Here is a 12,655-nt window from a genome sequence, read left to right on the forward strand (position 1 = left end):
GTTTCTGGAAGCCTACATAGCATAAAAAGAGAGAAAATGTGAGAGAGAATACTGAAATGGACGGAGAATATTCCATGGCTTTTGACAGAAAAATAAGAGTCGGGCAAGGAGATGGAATGTAACCACTCTTGTTAAACATAATCATACAGCAAGTCCTGGATGGAATAAACAAAACAGAAGAGGGAAGTAGGGGATACAAATTATTGTACTGGCCTCTGCAGTTGATGTTGCATTAATCGTTGAAAATCTAGATGATCTAGAAATACTGTCAAGAAAATTATTTCAAAAATCAGAAAAGTTGGTTTACAGGCAAATGAGGAGGAAACAAAATTTATGATGTTAGAAAGAAATTTGAGACAAAAAGGTGGGAAATCATGCAGACTGATAACAACATGTTTGGAGAAGCAGAAGAGTTTGAAATGTCTGAGGTTGTATTAAATAGCAGAAATGATGAGAAATGAGAAACAGAATTGATGATAAAACTGGAACGCACAGCATCGTATTCACTCAATGAATTATTACTCTGTGGGGCAGAAATATGAAGAATGTGTATGTAGTCAGACAGAAGGACAAAAGTTTTTGAAAATGAAATCCTGCAGAAGATGTTTGGGTCAATCTGTACGGGAGGAGCTTGGCAAAGAAGAAAGAACAGGGAGCTTTGGGAAATATATAATGAACCAGATATTATTGTGGATGCCAAGACAAGGAGACTGAGATGGTCCAGCCACATCTTTAGAAAAGAGGAGGGATCAAGACTGAGAGAAGTGTTCGAGAAGAAACCCAAAGGCCGAAAACCTTCGGTGGAACACCAAGAATATGAGATGACCAGGTGGCTAAGATCTTCAAATACTTGGAGAAAGTGAAGGAGATGCCAAAGACAGAACACTGTGAAGAAGGCTACTTGACAAGGACGAAAACCAACTGCTGCAGTCTGTGGGACCAGGAGAGTAAGACTAAGATTAGATACAATTAGTATAGCACATTGTTTTCCATGGCTTAAACCTGCCTGACCTATGGATTGTTTGAAGTATCTAAGTCATAATTCATGACTTAATATGGATATGGAGAGTTAACAACCACAGCTCATATCTCTGTTTAGAGATTGGTTAGATATATCTTGTGTGACAATATTAAAGGAATAGTGGTAGTCACATATGAGGTGTGATCAAAAAATTCAGTAAATGAATCTTTTTAGTAGCAACTGCTGATGTTACCACAACCATTTGAAGTAATTTGTTTGACAGCTTTATCTGTTGAGACAGGCAATGTTGGAACACATTATGACTTAGTAAGCATCAAGAGAAGATCGAGTGAGGTTGTGTTTACCATGTCTGTCGCGCATCATGGATTTAAAATGAAGCATGAACATTCTGTTTCAAGCTGGGGGGGAGGGGGAGGGGGAAGCCAAAAGAGCTCATGAAATCTTGAAATTGGTGTATGGTGATAATGCTGAGACTGTGAAGACTGTTTAGAAGAGATAAGAAGACGGGCAACATTCAGGACATCCATTAACATAAAAAACAGAAGTAAATGTGAAAAAAGTGGCAAAAATTGTTTGTTCAAATTTGTGAAGTACTATTTGAGAGCTTACTGAAGTCTATGGCATCTCACACAGGTCCATGGAAAGCATTCTGGCCAATAATTAATGATGCAAGTGAGTGCAAAATTTGTTCCCAGACTTTCGAGTGGCGAGCAGAAGTAAAATTGTGTGTCAGTTTGCATGGAGTTGAATGATCATCTTCATTCACATCCGGACTACTAGTTACAAACTGTAACTGGAGTTGAAACAATGTACAAAGAAAAAGACCAGAAAAATGGCAAAATGGCTTCCTTCTTCATCAAGACAATACACCATGCCACACCTTGATTTTAATTCATGAGGTTTTGGATGGAAATATGTGCCTATCTGTCCATATCCACCTTACATGCCGGATTTAGCACCACAGTTTCTCGCTCTTCCTACAATTTAAAACTGTGCTCAAACAAAAACATTTTGACCCTATTCCTGACACTGAGAGGGCCATGACAGAGCAGCTGAACAGCTTCCCAAAAGAAGTTTTCTGCAAATACGTCCAGTCATGGATTCAACAATGGGATATATGCACTGCTAGCCATGGACAGTGCTTTGAAGGAGATTAAATCAAATGCCATGTAAGCTTATTATTTTGTTCCTAATAAAACTATTCACCAAATTTTTGGATCACACCTTGTATTATGAAACAATAAAATGGAGAATATTAACTCATACAAACTGAAAAATTTTTATGCATCCAAGGCGATTACACATAATCATTTTTTTTTTGTCCGAAATCAGCGCTTTAAACCACATCTATCCAGGCAGGTTAGGGAGATAACACATAATATAAACTTATCTCTAGAGACCAAACTGGATTAACAGTAGAACACTACACTGTATTTTATTATGCAAGAGTCATCATCAGTACGCCAGTATTCATTTGACTGGATGCAATACGGCTACTGAAATCTATTTTATATTTCTCATGCTGTTATAGAAATTAGTTTTTTGCATGAAAGATTGACCAGTATTTATTTTAGTTACTGATATATCTTGTTTCTCTGCATCAGTGCCCTCTTCCCACAGATCTCATAGTAGTAATATTATGGTTGTTTTCTTATTATTTTTTTCATGAAAACTGTAAATATGAAATATATTAAGCTGCAGATGTTAGTAAACAAAGTAGTGGAAGGAGACACTGTCATACCTACCTTGCTGGTACTGTTAAGAGTCAAAGTTGTATGGTATCTTTTTCTTTTAACCTATTTACTTTCTGGATTTGAATACTGTATTATTTAGTGCTTATAAAACACACAGAAAGGTATTGGTTAGTGCTGCACCAAAGGTTAACACCACCTATAATACATACCATAGACAGAAGACCTGGTGCATCATGTTTCAGATTGAAGTTCTCATCAGGAAAAGTGCCACCACCATATACACTCATCACACCAGTTCCATCTCCCTGTAACATACCAGTACAGGTGATTAATCAAATACATTCTATATTAACCCTTTCATGGTTAGTTTACTTTCCGATCATATATTCAAAATACATTACATTAAAATTACAGTGTTGTCTAACTTAGAGTTAACTAGCAGAGCAGTACATAATATGAGGTATTTTTTGTTATACAAATGTACATAATCAGTGATGATGCAAAATATTACCCTGAGTTAACTCAGTGTGATGTTTTTAAGTAACCAAATGAAAAAAAGATTTAACTGAATATCAATTAAAAAAGAAAAAAAAAAAGAAAATATGTTCAAATGCATGTGGTATCTTATGGGATTTAACTGCTAAGGTCATCAGTCCCTAAGCTTACACACTACTTAACCTAAATTATCCCAAGGACAAACACACACACTCATGCCCGAGGACTCGAACCTCCGCCGGGATCAGCTGCGCAGTCCATGACAGCAACACCTTAGACCGCTTGGCTATATCAATAACAATATTTATTGATTGAAACATTGTTCGTGGTAGAACTGACGACAATATAGAAGTAGAAAACATTTATTTGATTGGTTATGGTTGTGTGATCAACACAAAACAAGAAGGAACACAGAGGGTATAGTGCAGTCAACACGATAATACAAAGTCCCCCTTAGCCACCCATCACAGAGCCAGTACTCTACTTTGCTTGCAAGCCACAGTGACTCACCTATTCAAATGCTTGCTCTTTATTCTTGGTAGTGTATCTGTGGATGGTCTGAATGCTGAAGCTGCCTGTCAAAGGCAATGGTGTTAAAAAAAAAAAAAAGCGCTTGATAACTGTTCGAGGAATATTTATCAACACGTCAAAACAGATTTCCGGAAAGCTTTTGACACCGTTCCTCACAAGCGACTTCTAATCAAGCTGCGGAGCTATGGGGTATCGTCTCAGTTGTGCGACTGGATTCGTGATTTCCTGTCAGGAAGGTCGCAGTTCGTAGTAATAGACGGAAAGTCATCGAGTAAAACTGAAGTGATATCAGGTGTTCCCCAGGGAAGCGTCCTGGGACCTCTACTGTTCCTGATCTATATAAATGACCTGGGTGACAATCTGAGCAGTTCTCTTAGGTTGTTCGCAGATGATGCTGTAATTTACCGTCTAGTAAGGTCATCTGAAGACCAGTATCAGCTGCAAAGCGATTTAGAAAAGATTGCTGTATGGTGTGTCAGGTGGCAGTTGACGCTAAATAACGAAAAGTGTGAGATGATCCACATGAGTTCGAAAAGAAATCCGTTGGAATTCGATTACTCGATAAATAGTACAATTCTCAAGGCTGTCAATTCAACTAAGTACCTGGGTGTTAAAATTACGAACAACTTCAGTTGGAAGGACCACATAGATAATATTGTCGGGAAGGCGAGCCAAAGGTTGCGTTTCATTGGCAGGACACTTAGAAGATGCAACAAGTCCACTAAAGAGACAGCTTACACTACACTCGTTCGTCCTCTGTTAGAATATTGCTGCGCGGTGTGGGATCCTTACCAGGTGGGATTGACGGAGGACATCGAGAGGGTGCAAAGAAGGGCAGCTCGTTTTGTATTATCGCGTTATAGGGGAGAGAGTGTGGCAGATATGATACACGAGTTGGAATGGAAGTCATTACAGCATAGACGTTTTTCGTCGCGGCGAGAGCTTTTTACGAAATTTCAGTCACCAACTTTCTCTTCCGAATGCGAAAATATTTTGTTGAGCCCAACCTACATAGGTAGGAATGATCATCAAAATAAAATAAGAGAAATCAGAGCTCGAACAGAAAGGTTTAGGTGTTCGTTTTTCCCGCTCGCTGTTCGGGAGTGGAATAGTAGAGAGATAGTATGATTGTGGTTCGATGAACCCTCTGCCAAGCACTTAAATGTGAATTGCAGAGTAGTCATGTAGATGTAGATTTTCAATGTCGAACTGAGAAGCCATCATCTGCTGATTTGAGGTGCTATCATCTTGAAAACATTGTATTTACAAGTTACCCCCATTCATGTAGTGGAGTGACTGGCCCCATACCTGCCTCCCCTCCCATTTCCCTTCCAACAGCAAGTGCATGTAGCTGCTCCATTCAAGCTCAGCACCTGGCACCACATTGGCACAAACCGTGTGACACTTTCAAACAGGCTCCAACATTTTACTCACAATGCACCCATTGCACCAGCTCATAAAAAGCAGATATACACAGCTTCTTTGACATAGGAAGCCGTCTGTATCACAGTGCTTGTTTTGTTGCATCACATAGCTTGTTTTCGCATTCAAAATGAGGGGGAGGGGGGGGGGGGGGTAGAGAGCAGGAAGAACTCAGGGCATTACACACACTGCAATAATCAACAAATTAGAGCTGCTGCCCCCAATGAAACTGACAACAAACCATTGAAACACAGTACATTGTTGGGAAGCCTGCTGTCTCCTGTGTTAACATACGTACAAAAGGGTAGGAATCTGTTAACTGCCAACAAATAGTCCCCCTTAGGTAAATCACAGCAAGGCAAGAGAAGGATCTCCATGTGCACTCAGTATGTATTCCTGCAGGACTTACTGACTGCTATCTGACTGTGGTGCACAATACCTGTTGCCTGTGCTCTGAGGTCATACTACGATTATTCCAGTGATTTGCTGAGAAAATTGAGAAAACCAGCCATGCTCACACAATTTCACCAAAACATATAGCACATTCTTCTGCTGAGTTCAATTAAAGGATTTAACCAGAAACTCAGAAGGCTCAGTGCCAAGATAGAGCATACATCCCTAGACTTGCACCATGGGGTTGAGAACTGTAGGGTCCCTGTAAATGGATCAGTGGCACACTACATATCAGAGGCTGCTACACAAGAGGCTTATTATGGAATATATGCAAGATATAAGACAAAAGCCAGTTCACTAACTGAATTTCAATGGTGTGTTATTTAGTTCTTATGAGACGGGCAGATGGACAGTGGGCAGCGCTGCACTAGAGATTATAACCAGACTGTAATACAGATGATAAATATTAGTTACAATGGAGAAATAACACAGTCAGGCGGTTACTAATAACACAGGCCAATGATGGAAAAACATTTTTGCTGAAAATACCTTATTCTTAGGCTGGGAAGTCCAAACATGGTACTTCAAAAACTGTATCACCCATATTTTACAGTTAAATTTATTAAATTAAGCAATTTTTTAAACCCCCCCCATGAACCATGGACCTTGCCGTTGGTGGGGAGGCTTGCGTGCCTCAGCGATACAGATGGCCGTACCGTAGGTGCAACCACAACGGAGGGGTATCTGTTGAGAGGCCAGACAAACGTGTGGTTCCTGAAGAGGGGCAGCAGCCTTTTCAGTAGTTGCAGGGGCAACAGTCTGGATGATTGACTGATCTGGCCTTGCAACATTAACCAAAACGGCCTTGCTGTGCTGGTACTGCGAACGGCTGAAAGCAAGGGGAAACTACAGCCGTAATTTTTCCCGAGGACATGCAGCTTTACTGTATGATTAAATGATGATGGCATCCTCTTGGGTAAAATATTCCGGAGGTAAAATAGTCCCCCATTCGGATCTCCGGGCGGGGACTACTCAGGAGGATGTCGTTATCAGGAGAAAGAAAACTGGCGTTCTACGGATCGGAGCGTGGAATGTCAGATCCCTTAATCGAGCAGGTAGGTTAGAAAATTTAAAAAGGGAAATGAATAGGTTAAAGTTAGATATAGTGGGAATTAGTGAAGTTCGGTGGCAGGAGGAACAAGACTTCTGGTCAGGTGACTACAGGGTTATAAACACAAAATCAAATAGGGGTAATGCAGGAGTAGGTTTAATAATGAATAGGAAAATAGGAATGCGGGTAAGCTACTACAAACAGCATAGTGAACGCATTATTGTGGCCAAGATAGATACGAAGCCCACACCTACTACAGTAGTACAAGTTTATATGCCAACTAGCTCTGCAGATGATGAAGAAATTGAAGAAATGTACGATGAAATAAAAGAAATTATTCAGATAGTGAAGGGAGACGAAAATTTAATAGTAATGGGTGACTGGAATTCGAGTGTAGGAAAAGGGAGAGAAGGAAACATAGCAGGTAAATATGGATTGGGGCTAAGAAATGAAAGAGGAAGCCGCCTAGTAGAATTTTGCACAGAGCACAGCTTAATCATAGCTAACACTTGGTTTAAAAATCATGAAAGAAGGTTGTATACGTGGAAGAACCCTGGAGATACTAAAAGGTATCAGATAGATTATATAATGGTAAGACAGAGATTTAGGAACCAGGTTTTAAGTTGTAAGACATTTCCAGGGGCAGATATGGACTCTGACCACAATCTATTGGTTATGACCTGTAGATTAAAACTGAAGAAACTGCAAAAATGTGGGAAATTAAGGAGATGGGACCTGGATAAACTGAAAGAACCAGAGGTTGTACAGAGTTTCAGAGAGAGCATAAGGGAACAATTGACTGGAATAGGGGAAAGAAGTACAGTAGAAGAAGAATGGGTAGCTCTGAGGGATGTAGTAGTGAAGGCAGCAGAGGATAAAGTAGGTACAAAGACGAGGGCTGCTAGAAATCCTTGGGTAACAGAAGAAATATTGAATTTAATTGATGAAAGGAGAAAATATAAAAATGCAGTAAATGAAGCAGGCAAAAAGGAATACAAACGTCTCAAAAATGCGATCGACAGGAAGTGCAAAGTGGCTAAACAGGGATGGCTAGAGGACAAATGTAAGGATGTAGAAGCTTATCTCACTAGGGGTAAGATAGATACTGCCTACAGGAAAATTAAAGAGACCTTTGGAGAGAAGAGAACCACGTGTATGAATATCAAGAGCTCAGATGGCAGCCCAGTTCTAAGCAAAGAAGGGAAGGCAGAAAGGTGGAAGGAGTATATAGAAGGTTTATACAAGGGCGATGTACTTGAGGACAATATTATGGAAATAGAAGACGATGTAGATGAAGACGAAATGGGAGATACGATACTGCGTGAAGAGTTTGACAGAGCACTGAAAGACCTGAGTCGAAACAAGGCCCCCGGAGTAGACAACATTCCATTAGAACTACTGACGGCCTTGGGAGAGCCAGTCATGACAAAACTCTACCAGCTGGTGAGCAAGATGTATGAGACAGGCGAAATACCCTCAGACTTCAAGAAGAATATAATAATTCCAATCCCAAAGAAAGCAGGTGCTGACAGATGTGAAAATTACCGAACTATCAGTTTAATAAGCCACGGCTGCAAAATACTAACGCGAATTCTTTATAGACGAATGGAAAAACTGGTAGATGCAGACCTCGGGGAGGATCAGTTTGGATTCCGTCGAAATGTTGGAACACGTGAGGCAATACTGACCTTACGACTTATCTTAGAAGAAAGATTAAGAAAAGGCAAACCTACGTTTCTAGCATTTGTAGACTTAGAGAAAGCTTTTGACAATGTTGACTGGAATACTCTTTTTCAAATTCTAAAGGTGGCAGGTGTAAAATACAGGGAGCGAAAGGCTATTTATAATTTGTACAGAAACCAGATGGCAGTAATAAGAGTCGAGGGGCATGAAAGGGAAGCAGTGGTTGGGAAAGGAGTGAGACAGGGTTGTAGCCTCTCCCCGATGTTATTCAATCTGTATATTGAGCAAGCAGTAAAGGAAACAAAAGAAAAATTTGGAGCAGGTATTAAAATTCATGGAGACGAAGTAAAAACTTTGAGGTTCGCCGATGACATTGTAATTCTGTCAGAGACGGCAAAGGACTTGGAAGAGCAGTTGAACGGAATGGACAGTGTCTTGAAAGGAGGATATAAGATGAACATTAACAAAAGCAAAACGAGGATAATGGAATGTAGTCAAATTAAATCGGGTGATGCTGAGGGAATTAGATTAGGAAATGAGACACTTAAAGTAGTAAAGGAGTTTTGCTATTTAGGAAGTAAAATAACTGATGATGGTCGAAGTAGAGAGGATATAAAATGTAGACTGGCAATGGCAAGGAAAGCGTTTCTGAAGAAGAGAAATTTGTTAACATCGAATATAGATTTATGGATCAGGAAGTCGTTTCTGAAAGTATTTGTTTGGAGTGTAGCCATGTATGGAAGTGAAACATGGACGATAACTAGTTTGGACAAGAAGAGAATAGAAGCTTTCGAAATGTGGTGCTACAGAAGAATACTGAAGATAAGGTGGATAGATCACGTAACTAATGAGGAGGTATTGAATAGGACTGGGGAGAAGAGAAGTTTGTGGCACAACTTGACTAGAAGAAGGGATCGGTTGGTAGGACATGTTTTGAGGCATCAAGGGATCACAAATTTAGCATTGGAGGGCAGCGTGGAGGGTAAAAATCGTAGAGGGAGACCGAGAGATGAGTACACTAAGCAGATTCAGAAGGATGTAGGTTGCAGTAGGTACTGGGAGATGAAGCAGCTTGCACAGGATAGAGTAGCATGGAGAGCTGCATCAAACCAGTCTCAGGACTGATGACAACAACAATTTTTTAAAGAATTTAACAACTTTTATATAGTTAAAATAATTTAAAAATGAGGTATAATGAATGTAGATGACAATGGTAGCACTGCTGAAAAACATTTGCTGGCAAAAAAGGGTCGATTCTATTTCTATGTTAACAGATGGTGTTTGTTTACTGTCAGCCTAACCTCACTTTCCTGTTTCCTGTACATGTGCTCAGTGCAACGTCTAATCGTGGTTGTAAAACCTCTGCTGACAGTTTTCGTTATATTTATGGCGAATTCGTGATTAAAAAACACCAAAGAAACATTACAGACTTTGCGTTTATCTGTCATACTTTGGATCTAAACTTGGTGATCAAGATAAATCTTGGGCACTGAATAAGGTATGTTATGTATGTGTTGAAGATCTGAGAACATGGTTCAGAAAGGAGAAAAGAGCCTTTACATCTGCTGTTCCTATGATATGGAGGGAGCCAATATATCATCCCGATGATTGCTACTTTTTCAGTGTTGATATTACTGGTCACAATTAAAAAAACAAGAAGGTAATAAGCTACCCTTACCTTCCGTCCACCATCCGACCATTAGGGCATGGTGTAGATTTGCCGGTTCCTGAACCACCAGATGATTTCAATTCTATTCCAACAGAAGTATTTTCTGATGTACAATCTGATTTAGATGAACCAGATGATGATGAATTCCATTGCAATACAGAAAGTCTACAGCTCAAATTGTTTACTCAGACCGAGCTTAACGAATTGGTTAGGGATCTGGTCTTAATGAAAGAAACAGCTGAATTGCTTGGGTCTAGATTAAAATAAAAGAACTTATTGGCAGTTGGAACCAGCATATACATGTATAGAAAGAGAGAGAGCAGCAATTTTCCAAGTTTTTTCAACAATGTGATATAGTGTACTGCTCAGACATTCCCGGTCTGACGAATGAGTTTGGTATTGATTACAAAAAGGAAGACTGGAGACTGTTTATTGATTCATCCAAAACTAGTGTAAAGGCTGTTTTATTACACAATGGTAACATGTATGCATGTATACCTGTTGGACATTCTGTACATATGAAAGAAAGCTATGAAAACCTAAAAATAGTGCTAAATAAAATAGGCTATTTTGCTCATGGTTGGATGATATGTGGCGCTCTAAAAGTATCCTGCATGCTTCGTGGTCAGCAAGGTGGCTTTACCAAATTTCCATGTTTTCCTGTGCGAATGGGACAGTAGGGCTAGGGATCAACACTGGTGCAGAAAGAACTGGCCAGTGAGGGAGTCTTTAAAACCTGGTGAGAAGAACATTTTATGCAAAAACCTTCCTTTCACTTCTATATATAGAGTTACGCCTAATGAAACAGTTTGTAAAGACTTTGCCTGAAGATGGACCATGTTTTAAAAATCCCTGCCAAAAGTTTCCACACCTTACAGAAGCTAATGTAAAAGAAGGCGTCTTTGTTGGACCTGACATTAGAAAATTTATGTTTGATGTTAGCTTTGAATCTGACTGGCAATGGCAAGGAAAGTGTTTCTGAAGAAGAAAAATTTGTTAACATCGAGTACAGATTTAAGTGACAGGAAGTCATTTCTGAAAGTATTTGTATGGAGTGTAGCTATGTACGGAAGTGAAACATGGACGATAAATAGTTTAGACAAGAAGAGAATAGAAGCTTTTGAAATGTGGTGCTACAGAAGAATGCTGAAGATTAGATGGGTAGATCACATAACTAATGAGGAGGTATTGAATAGAATTGGGGAGAAGAGGAGCTTGTGGCACAACTTGACTAGAAGAAGGGATCAGTTGGTAGGACATGTTCTGAGACATCACGGGATCACCAATTTAGAATTGGAGGGCAGCGTGGAGGGTAAAAATTGTAGAGGGAGACCAAGAGATGAATACACTAAGCAGATTCAGAAGGATGTAGGCTGCAGTAGGTACTGGGAGATGAAGAAGCTTGCACAGGATAGAGTAGCATGGAGAGCTGCATCAAACCAGTCTCAGGACTGAAGACCACAACAACAACATTGAATCCACAATGACCTTAAATTAGAAAGAAGCATGGGTATCATTCAAGCAAGTCGTTACAAAGTTCTTAGGACATGAAAAAAACTCAGAATATGTTTCTATTATAACTACAATGTTAAAGAAGTTTAAAACTTTATGATGTTTAATGAGCCTGAAAGTTCACTGTCTGAACATTCACTTTGATTACTTTCAAGATAATATGGGAGATGTTAGTGAGGATCAAGGAGAGTGTTTTCACCAGGACATTAAAGTGATGGAAAAATGCTATCATGGCCGCTGGAACACCAATATGATGGGGGACTATTGTTGAGCACTTCACCGAGAAGTTCAGCAAGTGACATCCTAGAAAAAGCTGCACAAGAAGCTTCAATGAAAAAAGAGAAAGAAAATACCAACCAATTCCAGCAGAGAAGTGAAACCTCTATTAACACATATCATTGTTTTAAGTAGCTTACTGTAAATACAAACCGCACTTACGTTGTAACAAAGCATATCATTAATTTTCCCATTTACCGTATAGCATAGGATTTGTATACTATACAATAAAAAGCATATTGCTTGAAAACTATGGGTGATACAAAAAAACTAAGGCTAGATTTGGATTCAGCTTACAAAAATCTATAAAGATCAGTTATCAAAGTAAAAAAAAAAAAAAAAAAAATGAGGCTTAAAGATTTTCGTTGTCCTCTGTAATTGTTTAATACATTTACCTAGGTTTCAACACCTTTACAGGTGTCTTTATAGAATGGAACATTTAAAAGCCCTATAAAATAATACGTAAGAAAATAAGCTTGACAGGAACATTAACCAAAATTAAAAACATCATAATACAGAAAGGTTGCTTACATAAAGTTACATTGTGAGAGGGCAACTGTCAAAGTTTAGAGTAGACATGTTCAAGTCCACAATTAAAAATGTTTAACCTTTGGTTCGCACATTTTGCAAGGAACAACATCAGACTGAGCGGCCCAGTGGCTTACATTGCTACTATAAAAACAAGACAGAAGTTGCACTGCTCATCGGGTTCAGACAATGACATATGCCCATTTGAGACTTAACAACAGAAATTATGAAATTAAACAATTGTTAATTATAAAAAAAAAGTCAATGAAATGAAATACAACCTAGAGCCATCTATTAGGCTTTACTAAAATGCCTGTTACATAAAGTACAGGGTATTGTAGAGTATTTACACAAATAGC

At 39.1% G+C, this 12,655-nt stretch overlaps 1 protein-coding gene across 1 annotated transcript in view; it reads right to left on the minus strand.

Annotated features, from left to right (window-relative positions):
• The window catches only part of LOC126356139 (peptidyl-prolyl cis-trans isomerase H), a 46,602-nt gene that overhangs the window by 11,292 nt on the left and 22,655 nt on the right, over positions 1-12,655 (minus strand). The window contains exon 3 of the mRNA XM_050006851.1: positions 2,886-2,981. Within this exon, the coding sequence (XP_049862808.1) occupies positions 2,886-2,981 (96 nt within the window). The remainder of the gene's footprint in view (positions 1-2,885; positions 2,982-12,655) is intronic.

Source organism: Schistocerca gregaria, chromosome 3 (assembly GCF_023897955.1).
Source record: "Schistocerca gregaria isolate iqSchGreg1 chromosome 3, iqSchGreg1.2, whole genome shotgun sequence".
In the NCBI taxonomy this organism is placed as follows: Eukaryota; Metazoa; Arthropoda; class Insecta; order Orthoptera; family Acrididae; genus Schistocerca; species Schistocerca gregaria.